This window comes from Phocoena sinus, chromosome 20, assembly GCF_008692025.1.
Source record: "Phocoena sinus isolate mPhoSin1 chromosome 20, mPhoSin1.pri, whole genome shotgun sequence".
NCBI lineage: Eukaryota > Metazoa > Chordata > Mammalia > Artiodactyla > Phocoenidae > Phocoena > Phocoena sinus.
The window spans coordinates 45,297,274-45,317,417 of NC_045782.1; the positions used below are offsets into that span (position 1 = coordinate 45,297,274).

A 20,144-nucleotide genomic window follows, 5' to 3' on the forward strand; every position below is an offset into this window, starting at 1 on the left:
ATAGACTTGTGGTTGCCAAGGTGGATGGGGGGTGGGGGAGGGAGTTGGGGATTAGCAGATGCAAACTATTATATATAGAATGGATAAACAACAAAGTCCTATTGCATAGCACAGGGAACTATATTCAGTATCCTGTGATAAACCATAAGGGAAAAGAATAGGAAAAAGAATGTACATATGTATAACTGAATCACTTTGCTGTACAGCAGAAAGTAACACAACATTGTAAATCAACTGTACTTCAATAAAAAGAATAATATGGATATTGACACGCGTTACAGGATTGAATAGGAGGGAGAGGTGTGTCTCTGCTTAAACTCCGAGAAGACTATTGAAAGATGGGTGCTAAAGCATTTCTGTGCTCCTCCTCCCGTCCCCAGAGGACGCTTTTGTGAACAACAGGAGCTACTTGAGATGGAGAAACCACCGTCAGGTCAGAGTCAGCGCAGCTTACCTGGCTTGCCCTGCGGTGGAGAGGATCTGGTGTCCCCCCTAAGGTGGTGTTCCTACAGATTCCCTGGGGGATGCTTCACCTCGGTTACCACTCAAGACTCTTGCCTCACATTTGATGAGGGGTAACCAAGCACCTGATGGGTGGATGGATGAGTCTGCATGTGTATCCCACTGGGTTATATTCACTTTGGGTATTTTTTGGCTGGAGAGTTAGAGCTGGCACCCAGGCATTTCTTACCAAGGGCCCAGCCCTGAAGACACCATACGCCTATTAGCAGGCCAGGCTTCTTTGCACACAAGTCCCCTAGAACTGGGTCTAAGTTCCGGCCTTTGGCTTGTTCTTTCTCCCTTGATAGCTTCTTTCCCATCAACCCCCAAGTTCCCAATAGTTAACATTCCCTTGGGAAGATCTGAGAAAGAGAGAGAGGAAGCTACACTTGGAAAGAAGATTGCTTTGTACTTTATTTACAACAGAATGTAAGAAAAAGTAAGTTATTATCAATAATAATAAATAACTGGGAAAAAAACCACAAAACAGCCATAAAATGACACAGGAGGATGGCGTGTGTGAGGATCAACTTTGTTTGCTTTGCTTGCTGTCTATAACACTGTGCATCCCAAAGCTTGGTCCCTCAGCTGTGGCAGTGGTATATTGACTCATTTAATCAAGATCTCAGCTCGAAATGTAAACGCTAAAAATTACACTTGAAGCTACACACAAGTGGCACAGGTGTAACATCAACTCAAAGAACCTCTCCTTGGTGACACACACAAACTGAAGGGAGACTTGCAATTCAACAGACAGGCTTTCGATTTTAAGCAAAAACATTGAGAGGCTTATCCTAAAGCATCTGTTAACTTAACGACAAAATAACAATAACAGCATCTGAAAAGGTCTCAACATATTCACATTCTCTTATTGCACTAACTCCTAAAAAGCTTAAACACTTATATTTCAAATGAAACAGATTGTTTTGAAGGTAGAACACAGAAGAATCTGGTATGTGTTGCCTCTGTATGCCATTGCCATGCTCTTGTGTAACACTCGGTTTCAGCAGGAAAGAATAGTTTTAAATGATTTATGATCAAGTGCAGTCACTGGTTTTTTTTTAATTTCAAGAATTATGGCTTAGATGGCATATCGTCACCCAGCCTACTGAATCAGATGATCAGAAAGGGACTAAAACTATTTAAACAATCTTTCCCTATTGGATTATCTGAGTACATATCACACGTGGAGTAAATTATTCTCTGGCCCTTCTGAAAAGTAAAATTGTTGTTGACCTATGCCAGCCAGTGACGTGTCGTCTCTGAGCCATTGAAAAGATGCTAAGGCGAGTAGAATTTTAAAATACGCATAAATCCATTAGCCTTGAAATTTTCATGGAAAAATGATTTCTTGAGAAGTGTCAGAATCTATTCTCTTAGGTCACTGTTTATTACAGTGTCTTGGAAGAAAACCACATAACTTTTGGGGGTCTTTTTGTGTCTTTTGAGTGTCTACATTAGACACACACAATTGTGCTATTTAGAGATTTATTTTCACAACCAAAAACATGGCTAATAAATACCTCCAAATAGATTAAAGCCATTTTCCCTCACACAAATGCAAGACCCAAACAGAAGGGTTTATAAATTCGTTCCCAGTGAACTCATACTGTTTTGGTTATCATGTAGTAACAAAAATGTCACGGACTCCTTTGTTGTTATGCTTCCTCTTTGCTTTGTCTTATTCCAGCCCAAAAGTAGGAAAATGAAATGGTCTTCAGAGCTGACTTCTGACAAAGTTTATGCAGTAAAAACACCAAGGGCTTCTTATCCTGGGAAAGCACAGCTAAAGCAACAGTGCTGTACTATAGCCAACGAAAAGCACAAGGGCATTTTGTAATTTGAAGTCCATTCAAAGTAATGAAATCTATGGTCATTTTGATGGTCTCCACTAACATGAGAGACAAAGATCGGGTGAACATACGTGTTATTCTGTGGATTATTTATTTTAATTTGGCTACCAGAGACTTAAAACTGGTGGTGTCGGATTCACTATATTTATATATATACAGGTATAGTACAATTTTGGTGAACAAGGTTGAAGGTTTCCACGTTGCAGACAGAGGCACTGAGTTAAGATCCTATTCTTCCCCTAAACATGCTTAATGAATTCAAGTTTCTGCTTTTTTTTTCTTCTAAATTTCCATCATGCAGCCACTTAATTTCCAGCCTTGTAGGAATTAATAATGTTCTATATACACATTCATCGCAGGCTTGTACCCCACAATAAACAAATTCATGTATGGAGACTGTGAAATGACACTTGACAATCAAGACAAATAAAATACTGAAGTCATTTATGCCCTGTGACGACTGGATTAAATATTCAAAGCAGCTAAAGGAATATCTGCACCCGTCCCCCCGCCCCCGTGAAAATGCACACAAACCACATGTCGACAGAAAAACTGAACATACTTTAAGAGCGCACATATTTGTTGGCTAGGAATTACACTATCAGTGGTAGTTTCGCAAGTAGTGTCTGTGGTATTGTACTGGTTATAAGAGAAAGAAAACTCACAGTAGGAAACCAGAAATTAGCCTTCTAAAGCATATAGAATTGCTGACCTTGATAGCAGAAGCTACTTTACAAAAATGGAAAATTCGCAATGGCATCAACAGAAAAACTAGGTCTAGATGTGAACAGCACGCACAAAATAAACTCATTCCATGCAAAAATCACGATCCCACCCCATCCTGACTTCAGCTTGCAAATGGTAAGCAAATATACACACTATGTCACTGTCTCCTGAAAGGAGAATTTTACTTCCAAAGGGAAACGTTCTTGTTAAGTGCTACTGTGTCGAAAGAGAGCCATTGAGAAGTCCAAGAGGTCTTGATAAAAGATTGAGTTTTCCCACAAGCAAAAATCATGCTACCATACCATGCAAAGGCGGTGTCTTACTATGGCGCTATCATTCTTAGGGAAGAGATGCACTGTTGATCTAAGCTATTTGCAATGGGTTCCCTTTGAGTTCTGGGTTTGTTTATTAAGCTAAATGTCAACCTATAGATAAAGAAATGATCTTGACAATCTGACATGTGACTTAGAACACTTGGTGCTGGGCTCATGGGGCCAGCACCTGCACCTTGGGAGAGTCTGTTAACTGGAAGGACACTAGGCAGAGTGCTGTGCTCTGCGAGAGAGAAGCAGGCAGGGTCCACTGGCTGAGAGGCTGTGTAAGAGGAGGAGGATACCCTCCTTGGGCTATGTAGTGTCCTTTGGAATCTGTGTTTGGGGAAGGTCCCTTTCCTGAGGTTGGAGGTTATGGTCAGGAAGGCTAGCTGGGGCCTTGGAGTTGCCCAATTACCTTGTTCTCTTCCTCTCTTGGAGGACAAAAGGAAACGCCAGATTCTGTTTGCTCTTCTTTCTGTGTTTAAAGGCAGTGAGGTGCGAAGGTGGCAGTCTTCTCTTTAGATCAAAGGAGAGTTCTCTTTCTGCCACTTTGGTGAGTGGTCTTGTCTCCCGTCAACCTTGAGTCTAATCTTGCATTACCAATACTCTCAGAAAAGAAAGCTAGACAGAGGGGCATCTTTTATCACTTTTCCTTTTTACTCTACAGATAGGAGTCAGCCATTCTGCTCATTTTCTCCTCCCACTCGACTGTATTCACTCGACTTTTGTGACATTCCCAATATCTGGATTTCAAGTAAGGAGCAAGAGAATGACAATCTTTTCTAAGGTCTAGTGATGGGCAATCTGTTCAGGGAGGCCTGGATGTTATTAAGAGTAAAATGAGGAAGGGGATGGGAGACAACTCTGATGGTGATAAAGTCCAGGTAGCTTACTCTATCCTTGAACTTCTTTGATTGGGCAAAGAGTCAATGAATTCTACTCAATTAATTGCAAATTCTGAGAATCTTAAAGGATGACAGAAGGTGATAGGTCAAGGTTCGTTGGTACCTGTAGGAAAAAAAAGACGTTTGCCTCACCTGGGCCTCTTGGTTCCTAAATCAAACCATCCCAAAATCAGACAGTTATGGTCACATTCATCCATGTAATTCTTAAAGATTTCTGAGGCCACAAGGGCACGAAGGGGAAAGTTATTAAAAGACAGAAACAAGTGGAATCTTTATTAAATTCTGTGAAAGGTATAAATAAGTTACTGTTAATTGCACTTGGAGCCTCTACATGTTGATAATTAAAATTTCCAAAAAATTTAAAGAGTTAATTAGGCCCCAAATCCTGAGTCAGACTAACGCAAATAGGAATCTCAGTAACTACTGGTATTCAAGTATTGGTAAGGAGCAGTTCAAAATTTAACAATTAGGTATATTATGCCTGAGAATATTTTTGAGAATTTCAGGTTTGATGGGAGGAAACTGACTTCACTATTTCACTACACCTTGTAACACAGTGGTGCAAAGTTTTCATTTATTTACCCTTGAAGTCCATGCCAACCTCATCAAATGTCCAATAAACAAGGCTTCCTCCCTGGCATCCAACTGTGGCTACAGAAGATCCCTTCTGTCGTTTGCAAGTCTTACATCTTACATCTAATATGACGCTGTGTGGCATACTTAAGGAATCATATGTGAAATTACTTAACTACATGCACACTCAAAAGATCAAAGGGACATGTTTGAGTGACAAAGCAGTCTTTTTCTATATCAGATTATTAAAAAAACAACAACAGCAAAAAAAACAAGACCCCAAACCGAAAATATAAAACCCCATGAAATATTCTTATGAAGTTACTCTGATTTGGGCCGACATGGCTTATCTGAAGAATGTATGCCAGGTAAATTCAGGGTGGCTTTTTTCTCAGGGTCTGGAAGCGTGAGAGTTTCTGGGGCAGACTTTTTCCGGGGCCGATCTTTGGGAACCGACAGAAATTCTGGCGCATCTGTGGAGAGAGGAGTGGATGGAGCGCTGGAAGGGGCACTGCGGACTGAGGAGGGCAGCAGGGGAATGCTGGAGATAGAAACGGCAGGGGGGAAAACGCCAATTTTCTTGTTGGTGGCTTCCTGAGTGGCTCGTTCAAATTCTCGGACTTCATCCATTGTCATGTCTTAAAGGAAAAAAACAGAAAGAAGAAAAAAATGAGCAGGTATTTAGAAGAGATGCAAATGGATTCATCTCTCTGCCTGTTTTTAAAGGACCCATCAGAACTCTATGATAAGGGGATCTCTCCAGATTATAAACCCAAATTATCATCGAAATGCTAAGCCCTGAATTTTTTTCTTTTTACTGAGGCAGACCTCTGAAAAAAAAAATTCCTTTATGAGTAACCATCCAAGATTGTCCAAAGCACTTTTCAGTGAGTACTTTAAGTATTCTGAAAACAGAACTTATCAGGAGAGTACAGAAGCACACCGGAGCTGTGTGTGTCTGTGTGCTGTGCATATGGTATGGTATGCAGAGCTATTATTAGACCTGGCCATCTTTTCTATAAAGGGAAGATTATTAAAGCAATCAATGGCCCCAAAATGATACATACTGTTATCCACTTTAGATCGTGAAAATATAAGTTCACCTTTATAGGGTAAATAGGCAGATCATCAGAATTTTTCAATCCTCTTATTCAATGAATATACTTATTCATTGAATATACTTATTCAATGAATATACATAGATTATTCAATGAATATTCTAGGGGTTACTTGTTTCCTGACTGTGTATCCACCCTGAGATTTTTCAGATGCTGTGTTTTAATTATTTCTTCTTAAAAAACAAGTAAGATATGACAACAACAAACTCTGCTAACTATCCCCAAACCAAAAAAACAAAACCATTTCTCAAGGAAACATAAAAAGGAAAAGAGCAGAGAACAAAAGGATAGTATCACATAATAGGTGAGAATTTTATTTAAAAGAAAAAGAGCATTATTTGGCATTCAAGAAATAAATTCAGTGACGCCTCATTTAACAGGCATTGTCAGATGGTGTAGACTTTCCAAATACCTGAAATGTTATTATGTGAGAAAGTAAAAAAAAAAAAAAAAATTCCTTTAAATGTAAATCCTTCCCTAATGTAACTACAGTGAATAACATATTACATACACTTACTACATTTTAGACGTAATACACTGAAAGAATATCACTGTTACAATACAGTGGTGCCTTCTTTCTTAGAGCCGGTTTGCTTTATATAGTTTAGTATCTCTTCTCTCATTCTTAGAAACTCTATTATTATTACTACTACTATCATGGTTATTATTAATTACTCTCAGTCAGGCTACCCCTGGTATCCTTTGCCAATTTTATTACCGGTAACAGGGAAAACAGATAACTGGGCATATTAGAAAAAGCTCAGTGAAGGCCTAAAAGCTTGTAAAATGTGAAATCTGCTGCCCATGGATTTCTACATCTGTTTTAGCTTCCAGAGACCCATTTTTCATTTGTGGCCTCTCCCATGAACTTAGTAGGTGATACCACATTAGATGATACCACATAAACTAGTAGGAAACATAGAGCCTCTTTGGAAATACTAACTATGGAGTTAATATAGTATTAATCATTAAGATATATATATATATATATAGAGAGAGAGAGAGACAGAGAGAGAGAGACAGAGACAGAGACAGAGAAAGAGAGACAGAGAGTCATATCATAACATATGAGCAAACCAGGAATATTGCGCAAAAAACAAAATCCTTAAGAGGATTTCCTAGGAACAATTATTAAAATTTTCTGAAAGGAAAAAGTTCTTACAAAGGAAATAAAAAATTATGCCTGTGTTGATAGAATATGAAATTCAGAATATAGCAAGAACTGTACCTGTAAACTTACCACTTAAAAAAAATACTAAGACTATTAAACAAGCTCAGAAATAAGATTAAATTCTTTAAAAGGAGGTATTTCAAAACAAAATTGAGAAGCAGCCACATAGCACAGGGAGATCAGCTCGTGCTTTGTGACCACCTAGAGGGGTGGGATAGGGAGGGCGGGAGGGAGGGAGGGAGAAGAGGGAAGAGATATGGGAACATATGTATATGTATAACTGATTCACTTTGTTATAAAGCATAAACTAACACATCATTGTAAAGCAATTATACTCCAATAAATATGTTAAAAGAAGTATAGGAAAAATAAAAACAAATTGAGACTCAGAAAAATTTCAGTGAATTTCAGCAAAATCTCAGCAGTATGTTTCTGCTATAATAAATGGTATCATCTTTGAAAAATCAGGTTTTCTATACAAGTGGCTGAATATAGTGCTCTACTCCACACATCCAGCAGGGGGCAGAAATCATCCAAAGTACAGAAGTTTGATTTTGCACTCCCGTTCAGAGTCTCTTAGAAGTTCTCTTCCTTGAAAGTATTGAACCTACTCAATTGAACAGGAGACTGTTATTTCCTTATTGCCCGTGGCCATGGATGTTCATTTTGCCTAATTTCAATCTAGTTTGTCTCTACTCAGGTCAATGATTTAAATTTACAGAGCACCCATGCAGTTTTTATTCGTGATGGACAGCAGCCCCTTGACTTCAACTTTTTCATTATGATAGAGAAGAAAAATATAGAAAAATAAATGACCCCCAATTTGATGGAATTCAAAGAATAAGGGAAATGGTGGTAAGTGTTTAAAGATAACCACGTTGGGACTTCCCTGGTGGTCCAGTGGTTAAGATTTCGCCTTCCAATGCAGGGGGTGAGGGTTCCATCCCTGGCCGGGGAACTAAGATCCCACATGCCTCCAGGCCAAAAAACCAAAACATAAAACAGAAGCAATATTGTAACAAACTCAATAAGGTATAAGAACTTAGAATGAGGAAAGCACTGTTTAGTATCCTTTGGCTACCTGGCATCTTCCCCTTTTCTCTGGCTTCCTTTGTCTTGTGGTACTTATATATAGTGAGTGGCTTTCAGAGAGCAGCTGAGAAGGAACAGGTGTCTAACATTCCTAAAGAAAAGGTAATTGAAAGTGATAGAAATTCAAGGACAGTTTCCTTAATGAGCACTTCAAACTTTAGAACAGGGAGAGAGGAAGGGGGAAGTCCTATAGGAACTGGTCGGTGCCTACAGAGGAACACCTCCTGATCCAAAGAGCTTTCTGCAAATCCAATCACTGCAACCAAAATGGGGAGGAAGGCCATTTCAACCTCAAGGGCAGTCACATGCATCCAATAGCAGCGCATAGGTCTTACAGGGCACATTCCAAAGACATGATCTCAAAAGTTCACTAGAAATTTCCAGAGTGCAACCAAAGGTCTTTGCATATCTAAAGCATTTACAACAATAGCCATCTGTCAATTTTCTGTAACTACACTGCCAATTTCTTAAATATCTAACGTGTATTATTGTGGGGCTAACAGACATGTGGGCTCAAGCTGGCACCCAAAGAGATCACAGCTCTGGCTAAAGGTACATTTAAATGACTTGGCGATTACATTTTTCTTTGTTATCTGTCACTCCTCTTCATTAGCACAAATGACTGAGATAGAACTATATTTAAGATGCTGGCATACACTGTACGGTCAGCTCTCAATCACCAATGTGCCATTAAATAACCTCAGGTTCTCTGATGCTTAAGTCCCGGGCTAGATCTAGCTCACCACACCTTCACTGCTCAGCCAGTATGTATGCATAGATGGCAGCCCCATCTGGACATGAACCTAAGTAAAAAGGAAGTGATTGGGTCAGATAGCCATAAAGAGCCCTAGAAAGCATTTCAAAGCAAATGTAAAGAAACCTAAAATACTAGATGAGCCCAAATGAATGACTTAAATGAATGAGTGTTAACTATGTCTTTAAAAGTTTCTGGCATTGATGGTCTAGCTTTCTTAGGACGTCCGTTTTTACCCCTCTGTTCTTTTGTGGTGCAGGCCACACAATGTTTCCACTCTACATGCTCTTGGTTTTATGACCGAAATAACCCCCGAGTCAAGCGGCGTTAAAGAATGGAAATGTCTGGAAGCAAGAGGTAACACTGTCCAGTTAAGACCCAGCTCAGGTTCTTCACCAACAGCCTCTGGGCGACGACGCTTTTTTTGTGGAAGTTTGAGAATTGATGCATTTGAAGTCTTTTCAAAGATCGGTTTATGTGTATGTTTGGTAAAGGGTGGGCAACATGTTTTAAAAATTCTACATACACTTGTTTGGGCCTGGCTCTCTATGTCATCCACAGTGGAGGAATGCTGATTGCAAACTTTTATGTTGGTTTGTTCATGCATGTTTTTCTCGTATTCCCGAACATCATCCATTGTCATATCTGAAAGAAGGTCAAGATGTTGGCAACTTCTGTTATTAAATCCAAACTTTCAATGGGGGAGACTTCAGGGGAAGATGGCAGCTTAGCAGAAGCCAGAGAGGAGTAAAAAGCAGGGAACTCACTAACTTTATGAAGAGTCAATCATAAAGTTAGGCAAACCAGCCAAAGGGGGAGTGAATACAAGGAAGTTAAGTCAAAATAGTCTTAGAACTGAAAAGAGTGGAAATTATTTAGGGGTGATTCTTGTAAAATGAGCTAGGTGGGTAGAAAGTATTAGCTCGTGGATAGGGCTGTAGCCTGAGATCTCCTAAAAACATGGTTAGAAGATCCCTTTAAGGGACAGGGTCAGGTCTGTGTGGTCTAATACTTACCTTCCATATACCTTTCAAAATAGATTTGGAGATTCTTTACAACAATGCATTCAACAGAAAGAACACTTTCATTGCTATTGTAAGAGACATGACATAGAGGGCAGAGAAATGATGCTCACTGCTACCAGTGAGATTTGGTGCAATGCTCACACAGAGAGGTATTTTTGCACAGAATACATGGTGTCAGAGAGTACAGGTCTGCACTGAACTTCAAGTCTAGCATAACAGCACAAAGATGGGTGGCACTACTTCCACCCACACTGATCTCTAAATAAAATGGCACATGACATTATGATGTTTGGCCTGAGTCTTCACTTTTTCAGTATTTCAGAATGATAATTTCTTAATCCAGTGGTTCTCAACAGGGGACAGTTTTGTGACATTTTTGGTTGTGCTACTGGCATGTAGTGGGTAGAGGCCAGGGATGCTGTGGCACATCCTACAGTGCGCAGTCCTCCCCGCCTCCCCAGCAAAGAATGATTTGGTCCAAAATGTCAGTGGTGCCAAGGTTGAGAAGCCTTGTCTAAATCCAACTGATAAAAAACTTCAACAAAGAACCTGTTATCTTCAATAGGTGAAACATAAAAATAACAATGAGTCTCACATTAAATACTTCTGTTGCTTTATCCTCCACTCCCCACTCCACTCCTTGGTTATTTTACAACATTTTATTTGCAATTTCCCCAGATGGGCATTCTTCTGAGACTCTCACGGCAGAATTTAACTTCATGACTCTTTACAATGAATGGTACATGCACAACAATTGGTTAATCAAGCTACTGCCTTGGTCACTAGTTAGCTTGGTGGGGATGTAGAGCGGGTTATGTGCAGCTGGAATTTTTCCTTAAGTCGTTTCTGCATGATGTGGTCTGGTGTCTTTTTATATCAATCCATGTGTGTCATGTGAGAGTCTCTTCAATTCTAAAGGGTAGACTTGCCAGAAGTTTATGAATTAATTCAGTGTAGTCTTGCGGCCAAGATGGAGGGCAGCTCTAAATCCACACCCGGGCTATTTTATTTAGCTGATGGTCCCCCTCCACACCCCGAAACCGTTAATCAAAAATGCTGTCCATAAGCAATGTAAGTATCAAGAAAGCTAAGCAACAGTCTGGCCAAGCAAAGAGCATGCTTTTCTTTTAGAAAATCAAGGTAAATGGAAAGCAGTAAAGAGATGCTGCCTTGTGATTACAACAAATGCGTCTTAGTTAACAATAATAACATCCTTTCAATACAATCACTTTAATTTCAATGGCTGGTTATCAAAATTCTTAAACACAAATACACCTGGAATGAATACTTAGGTCATTTTAAGTTAAAAGTTTTAAAGAAATTTCTTCATACGTATGTTCATTAGACAATTTCCCCCCTCGCTGGCATGCCAGTAATTTTGAAAACAAAAACAAAGGCGGTTTCATTTCTTTGTTCTAGTGAATCTCAAAGGAAATCATTCTTTATTTTTAATTAGCTCAATGTTAAGAGAGGGGCTTAAACTGTGTGACTATGGGCTTTCAAAGATATCTCAATTTTTATGGATGGGAAGAAAGATTTAATAACAAAGATACTCATTATTATCTTGTTCATAATAGTGAAAAATTGAAAACAACTCAGGGGCCTGATGGTATTATGCAGCGGTTAAAAATGATGCAGAAGGGGCTTCCCTGGTGGCGCAGTGATTGGGAGTCCGCCTGCCGATGCAGGGGACACGGGTTCATGCCCCGGTCCGGGAAGATCCCACGTGCTGCGGAGCGGCTGGGCCCGTGAGCCATGGCCGCTGAGCCTGCGCGTCCGGAGCCTGTGCTCCGCAGCGGGAGGGGCCACGGCAGTGGGAGGCCCGCGTACCGCAAAAAAAAAAAAAAAAAAAAAAAAAAAAAAAAAAAAATGATGCAGAAGGATATTTAACACTATAGAGAAATGTCCTTGGTATATTGTTAAATAAAAAATTGGAGGTAAAAGAAATCATTTTTTTTTTACCAGAAAAGCATTATATACACTTAAAAAAGACTTTTGAAAGGGTACACTTCAAAATGTTAAAAGAGTGATTGTTTCAAGGAGTTGGAATTATAGGTAATTTTCATTTTCTCCTTTTTGTTTATCTATATTTTCTAAGTTTTCTATATCAAATATGTATTACTTCTGTAAGAAAGAAAAAGAACATTATTTTAAAATCGATTATTTGAGGTCATTAGAAGATGGATACCATCAATTTACAAATAGGTAAGATATACTTTTCTAGAATTTTTGCCTATTCTAGAAACATGATTCCTTTTTTCTTGAAATGAAGAGTTAAGAAACCAAGTTGCAGAAAATTTCATCTAAAAGAAAAAAAAAATCTCTCAATTAGACCACATAAGAATGAACATTTCTAGGGAGTTCCCTTGTGGCCTAGTGGTTAGGATTCAGTGCTTTCACTGCCGTGGCCTGGGTTCAATCCCTGGTCAGGAAACAGATCCTGCAAGCCGAGCAGCATGGCCAAAAAACAAAAACAAAAAAACCTGAAGAACATTTCTAGTAGTTCTCTAAAAGCTGATGATAATTTGGTCCCAGCCAATGCTGAAGGAAAATATTGGGCTGGCCTAAAAGTTCATTTGGGTTTTTCCATAAGATGTTATGGAAAAACCCAAATGAACTTTTAGGCCAACCCAGTACTTTTGTCTAAATCCTGAACTATCCCCGCATACCATACACGCTTATGGAAATGATGTCAACATTTTCAATTTTCCTCAATAATTTATGGAAAGCCTAATTAAGTGAAAATGTTCCTATTCAGGTTATCTGGTAGAATGCATTATGTCTTGCTTCAGCAAAGTATATTACCTCAAAATCTACACATGAATCAATTTTTTAGTAAATTCAATTATACACACACAATGACAGATTACACTTTTGGAGATGATTCATCTTCATTACTGATTGATTTTCAATGATCAGAGTGACTTCTCACAGTTTAGGTTCAGATCTCTTTGCTCCCAGCAAACAAATGCTTATGTGTATCAGAGAAACTCAAAGGAATCGTATGTCAATTATTTTGCAAATAAACTGATCAATAATCACCCCTTACTTTATAGATTTGAAAGGTCATAATTTACTTTTCTTAAGTAAAGTTTCTTAAATGAAGTGTTCTTAAATAACACTGGCCTAACTCCCTGATTTAAGAGACTATTGGAACTAGTACCAAATTTCTTCTGATAAGGAAGGCATGTCCTAGTATCTTTGACGCTTGGCTATCCGAGTGTGACTGATAATCTGGGGGTATAAATGCCCTCTTCATCGCAAGATTTTCTGTCTTTGCCCTCTTGCAAGACCATTTCTGTCCTCCTCTTTCTCGCCCTCCTTCAGGTAAGGAGAGTAAGCAGACCCCAGACTTCTGCCCCAGCATGTAGAGGTCACACTGAATTGGCCTGGGTAGAACCCTTTTCTCTACCACCAGCTCAGCTTCGTCAAAGAAGCTCTGGATTCAGGGGATTCGTTAATTGAGAAGCTTCTTCAATTTCTTAAACCATGTACTAAGCAAAATATACCTCTGTATGAGTCTTGGTCTGCTTCAACTATTTTCTGCTTTGTTATAAAATGCGGATTTCACTTATTATTTACTCATTGAATCACTCAAGTAATGCATGAATTATTTTCCATAGAAATAATTCAAGTAGCACTGGATTACATAGAGAAAACAGAGTAATTCCTTTTTTTTTTTTTTTTTTAGAGTAATTCCTTTTAACTTCCCTTATCAATCCTGTTCCTTCTGGAGATAACTGCCAGATTTTTTCACGTGTATGTTACTATCACACACAGTCTCGCTTAATTTCACATTTATGGAATCATACTATAGTATACTATACGATACATATTATTCTGGCTGAATTTTCCACTAATGGGAAAAACATATTTCCATACCAGTATGTAGAGAACTACCTTATTCTTTTTAACTGTTACACACAATATTCATAGTATGAGTCTACCATAGTTTACTTGACCATATTTCTGCTAATGGACATTTACATGGAGACTAGATTTTAGCTCTTATAAACAACACTACACTGAACAGCTTCGTATTTATATTCACGAACATGTGTATTCCTCAAGAATAAATATCTAGAAGTGGAATTACTGGGTCACAGGTTATTTGTACTTATCACTATCACTTTTTTTTTACAGAAATTGTTAGTGTGTTCTCCCACCTATCCAAAACTGGATTATTATCGCTCTTTAAAACTTTGGCTAGCAGATGGGCAAATGTCATATCTTCTTGTTGTTCTCTTTACGTTTCTTGTGATTAGTAGTGAGGTTATTGGTCATTTGCATTTCTTCTTCTATGGTTTACCTATTTATGTTCTTAACCTTTTTTTTATTGAGTTGTTGGATTTTTGATTTATATACTGTAGATATTAGTCCTCTGTTGGCTACATATGTTGCAGATAGCTTCTGTTAGTCTTTCAACTTTGTTTCTGGTGGCAATTTTCTTTCAATCATTTTATTAAAGAAGGCAGGTTTATTTCACTGGAAGTGGAGGCAAGACTGTATATTTGAAAAGCCTTCAGGATAGAAGTCATTTGAACGTACAGAGAAACTGCAAGTGACATGGAGCAAAATGTCTGCAAGCAGGGATTCTCCTTCATTGGATTGCACAGCTGCGGCCGTGACAATTTTAATAAAGCATCATATCCGCTAATTCAGTGACCTGTCCAATGGCACATTATATTTTATTTCCTTCTACAAATGTTTTCTATTTCCAGGCTCCTCAGCCTACTGAAGTAATTTTTGTTTTTTTTTCTAAGTCAAAATGGAAGTCTTAAACAAGTGGTTGGTCAGAGGAAGCTCCAGCAATCATGAATTAGGTTTGATACACCTTTGACTCCAGCAGAATGGTGGCCATGCTTTGGGAAGTGCTTTTTTTCCTTTTTTTAAAACTCTTTAAAATGGTTATAAATTCAATAGATGCTTGTTATAAATAGTTTACTTTTTTGTAGTGAAAGTAGCCAATCCTTAAGGCTTGGTGCATACCCTTTCCATGTAATTCAGACCACTAAGATCTAGAATTGTAGTCTATAGTTGTGATTTTTTCCCCACAGTTCTTAATTTGGGGAGGTGGAGGAGGGCGCATCACAGATCCCTTTGAAAATGTGATGGAGAGCAATGGGTTCTCTCCCCGGAAAAATGAAGGTAAGCACACTCACATAAAATGTCGCATAAGGGCCACAGCACTCAAGTTCATGTTTCAGGAAACCTGAGGCCATTGGAAAATGCTGGCTTGGTGAGCTCAGTCAGCTAATGCCAGTCCCTAAGCTGGCTTCTTTCTCCACCTTGAGCTTGCTTCTCTCATTGTTAGGCTGCTCTAAGGACTCCAGAATGATTTCTATGTCACTTTCATGAGGGAGTTTCATCTATACTAGCCAGAGCTACCGCCTCTACTTTTTTAGAAGGGTCAGGATTCACGAGGTTCCACTCAATCACAACCTCCCTTGGGAAACCCTCTGTGCTCCTCTCTCAAAATACTGTCAGATTTGTGAAGCAACGCCATGCTTTGGTGAAGCAGGGCTGCCTATTTTTATCCCTCCGCTTTCACCCCACCTTCGGAAACGTGCAGTTGTTTCTTCTGATTAGTGTTGCAGTCACGCAGGAGACACCCAAGGCTCATGGATAAAGACCAAGCAAGGCTTTGAAACACAAACTCAATTCCTCCAGCAGTGGAAATGGTTATATTTTACAATGTACAAGAGCAGAATCAAATCTGTTTTGGGAAATAGTTATGTGACAGTCAAATGCTGAAATTCAGAAAAGATACAAAATTAATCCTTGGGCAAGAAATGATCACCATCATCTACAGTGTCTTTTTTTTTTTTTTTTTTTTTTAACTCTTAATTAAGCACTGGAGGTGGTGAGTCTAATCAGGGAGAAAGAGATCATCCAGGGCTGCCAGTGCATAAGGGTGTCCAGTTTGGGCACTGTAGGGACACACAGCCCAGGAGGTCAATGGAGCTAAAATTCAGCCCTAAGCTGACAGCACCTGCTGAAACTGCCCAGAAGGGGCGCCTTTTTCCTAATGCTTACAAGGCATCAGAGTTTAGCAGTTGGCCCTGAAGACATCTACCACTCTCTAGTATAATTAAACTTGGATTGAATTAATTAAACTGTTCCTTCAATCTAATCTGATTTAAAGTCATTCTTAAAATTTTAGTGAGCATCGGATTCATCTGGAGGGCTTGTTAAAACACAGATTGCTGGGCTGTACCCCTTGAGTATCTGATTCAGCAGGTTGGGGTGGGGTCTGAGAATCTGAACTTGTAACAAGTACCCCAAGGACGCTGATGTGGCAGGCCCACTTGCAGAATAAGTGCCATAAGCTATAGGAAAGGATTTCTTTACTTTGAACCTTTTCCATGTTTACTATGAGAGCCTTACTGAGCCTGTAGAGACCAAAGAAAAATAAGCAACTTCAGGTACCCAAAACTGAAGGTCTGTTCTGGTGGGCGGTGACACAGCCATTTACCTGAAAGGCCCGCAGTCTGCAGCATTACCTTGAATAAGGGGCTGTGAGCAGGGCTATTTTCATTTATTTGACTGAGTGTCTGCATCTGTGTAATGAAGGAGCTACTGTTTTCCTGGCAAGCAGCTCAGCTGGGGGCAATGATGCCAGTAATTTAAATGAAATTGATGGGGTGGGTCTCAGACCCCTTGCTGAGTGAAAAGGCTGCTTGTTTGGGTTGGGGCTAGGATTGTATATATAATGGGTGGATGCCTTCTCTGGGGAGTACAAGGTGCCCTGACCATCTATATCTGCTAAACCACACGCTTTTTTCCTGCACTCAGATACAGAAAGGGCTTTTTGTCAGTAGACTCTCTGAGTTAATTCCTGTCTCCACCTCACCCATCTTAAGTAGATGTTCTCATCTTAAAGGTCTTCCTTTGATGCATTATTCTAACTTTGGGCCCCTGTAATAGTCTGAGTTTTGTTTTGTTTTGTTTTGGACTAAAAGTCTTTTAAGTCTCTTCGTTGCTTCAGGCTCAGGTGAGATGGAAAAGAATCGGCCCCCATCCTCTGCACTCCAGCCATTCCCTTACTAGACTCCCGCCCACATTTTCTTTTTCTATATCTTGCCTCTGCTCAAATTCTCTTTTCTGATCAACAGGCTTGCAGTGTTTTGTCCTCTTAATCAGGGCACGGCTACCCTTTTTTTTTTTTGCGGTACGTGGGCCTCTCCCGTTGCGCAGCACAGGCTCCAGACGCGCAGGCCCAGCAGCCATGGCTCACGGGCCCAGCCGCTCCACGGCATCCTCCCGGACCGGGACACGAACCCGTGTCCCCTGCATCACCAGGTGGACTCTCAACCCCTGCGCCACCAGGGAAGCCCACGGCTACCCTTTTTGATGCTGCCTTTTCCGAAAAGTCCTCTAAGGCATCCTGGCACTCAAGAGAAATCTACTGAAGTGCCCTGTCTCGTGGTCTTCAGTGTGGCAGAGTTTTGGCCCTTCAGGCCTCCGTTCACTTGCCAAACTTCTCACCAGTTTTGAGCCTCTTATTTGAACAACCTTTTGAAATTCCCTTAGTGTCAGTGGCAAGGATGCCAGGAGCGTGGAGGAGTGCAAGTTGGGGGAGACCAGCAGTTCTTAACGTTTGGGGTGTCTGTACTCCCCTTAAGAATCTGAGAAAAGTTCTCCAGAAAAAAAACAACCAGAAAGATTTGTTTAATGATCTGGGGAAGTAATCACAGGAGACTCTCCCTCCCTCTGTCTCTCAATAGACAACCACAGATATGTGTTCAGGAGGCGTGACAATATGGCTGCCTGTGAGCAGCGTCCTCGGGGTATGTGATAAGAGAAAGCAAATGATGACCTTTCCAAAGAGTCTCTTCCAGAGGTCTGCATTTGAGCAAACCCATCTCAGGAAGATGCAAAGATGCATTTGCTTTTCAGAAGACGTGGATCTGGGAAAATTGTGCAAAAAAAAAAAAAAAAAAAGCACTCCCATAGCCTACAGAACCCTGTCTTTTGAAATGTGGTCAGAAACAGCTAACAACATTAATAACAATCACTGTCTTTGCCCATTCAGTCCAATGTAACTTTTCACTTCAAATTTGATACCTTCTGCTAAGAGGAGGGAAGGGATTGGTGGAACAATGACAGAAAGGCACCAAAATGCAATCTACATTACACTGAGAACAAATTCAATGTGACTTAGGAAAAGGCCAAGGAGAAGGGCATTTCATTAGGCAATCAGATATGACCCAAGTCATATTTGTTTCTTTTTATAGTTTGTTTCTTTTTATAGTCAAGGACACTAGCCTCCGATGACTGATTCTGGGAATGTCAAGGATTCATGTGGACAAAATGATAGCACTGGGGATATGGGAAGGGTCCTCCATCCATCATGGGATGAAACAAACCTTGTTTCTTTCCATTTACTGAAAATATACAGAACTTAGTTTAATTCTTCCCAAAGCATTTTTTAAAAAGCCAGAACAATAGTCTCAGAAATAAGGGGGTACCAATGCCTTTGTCCTTGAATTCTTACAGAGTCCTTATGTTTTTGGTGAGGGAGTGTTTCCAATAGTCTCTAAATCCAAGGACTGCTTTCACTTGATATGATGCTTCACACGGCACTGATCTTGAAGTTTGGGATAAATTAGGATGGGTTTGAAGCCCATCCAACAGAGAATTATGGAGCCCTGCATTATCAAGTATGTAAGCATCAAACATACTGAGGTCCTACTTAGTCAATAATTAAGTGTTGTGGTTATTTTAGACCAAGCTTCTATCACTACATTCTTCTTCATTATGTCCCATGGACAGTGCGGTTTCCAATACAGGAAGCAATAGCCCTGCCTTTGTTGTTGTCTTTCTAGGTAGCAGTTGAAGCCAGATGGACTGGAAGCCCAAGCCAACATGTTATGAAGTTGTTCTACGAGTCATTTTGGGGAAGTTGACTTACCATACCACTCATCAACCCATGCAAAAGCCTGTCTATGTCCAATCAGAAGAATATCTCGGACCACCTAAAAAAGCAAAAGAAGGATGTTTGACAGAATACGAGGTTTGATTAAAACTATCTGGAAAAGGGATGGTTCCCAATTCTTGGAATCCTGGCAATTACAAATTTCTCCATCCCTCTGGCCATATGTGATGACAATTAGGGGCTGACATACTTATTCTCAGCCCTTTCCATGGTGTCCATACACTTGCTGTAAATTAATCTCTTTATCTTATTTGAAAGTTGGGCTGGAGGTTGTTCACACTAATGACGACGACTTGGCAGTCACACAGCAGTGACTGGAATGAATATCTAGGACTGATCACCTTAAGATTTTTCTCTTCATTTATCTTTACCTAAAACAGGTTCTACTTTTCTTTTGCGGAAGGGTGCGTCTCACTGGTGCCAGGAGGTCATAAATGTTGGAAATCAAGAACATCTGTCCGGGTAGCAAGTCACTTCTAAGCCAAAAGCACTTAAAACTCTCTCTTTTCTAATGAAGTATGCTAAATATTGCTTAATTAAAAAAAAATAATTGAAGGTGTGGGATTCAAGAGAAGTAAATATCTTTCTAGGCTTGATTTTCATGTAATAAAAGCGGGGGTGGGGGGAGCAGTTTAGTCAACTATTCTTGAAAGAGATGAAATAAGAGACCTGAACCAGAGTAGAATGTAATGGGAATAATGAACTTAACTGGAGACAAAAGGAATGAAATTGTTTCTTATGGTGACATATAAAGGCCATGGAAGACTAAGAAAAATCATTCTAGAGGGTTTGTGTGTTATATACCATTTATGTGCCTTTATTTCATGGTATTCTTTTTCTATCTTCTGTAAATATGCCTTTTTACATTTCTTAGATACTCAAAGCTCTCCCTCCAACATTCCTTTCTTCCTGCCAAACAAATCTAGCAATTGTCAAAAACCTCTTGCAGAAGGTTCAAGCATGTTTCAATAAATGAAGGATTTTAATTCAGTGAATTTGCAGGAACAAGGGAAGCTTTCATAATGAAGTGTTTATTACTCCAGGCCTCTGGATATCTAGTGAGGCTTTTGTAATTTGGAAGGAGGAAACATGTAATGAAAATAAGAAACAACGTGAAGCCACACACACTTGAGTGCTGAGTGTGTCAAATTCATGGAAATCAAAAGAACTGCAT

At 39.6% G+C, this 20,144-nt stretch overlaps 1 protein-coding gene across 3 annotated transcripts in view; it reads right to left on the reverse strand.

The window, feature by feature from the left end:
* Window positions 1-897: 897 nt before the first annotated feature.
* PITPNC1 (phosphatidylinositol transfer protein cytoplasmic 1) overlaps window positions 898-20,144 on the reverse strand; it is a 258,196-nt gene continuing 238,949 nt past the window's right edge. For 2 of the 3 annotated variants that reach the window (XM_032615786.1, XM_032615785.1), the window contains 2 exons: window positions 18,947-19,010; window positions 898-5,510 (listed from right to left, as the gene is read on the reverse strand). In XM_032615786.1, the coding sequence (XP_032471677.1) occupies window positions 5,194-5,510; window positions 18,947-19,010 (381 nt within the window). In that variant the 3' untranslated portion in view covers window positions 898-5,193. Of the gene's footprint in view, window positions 5,511-9,533; window positions 9,653-18,946; window positions 19,011-20,144 lie in introns of all 3 variants that reach the window. The other variant, XM_032615787.1, reaches the window with a different exon arrangement.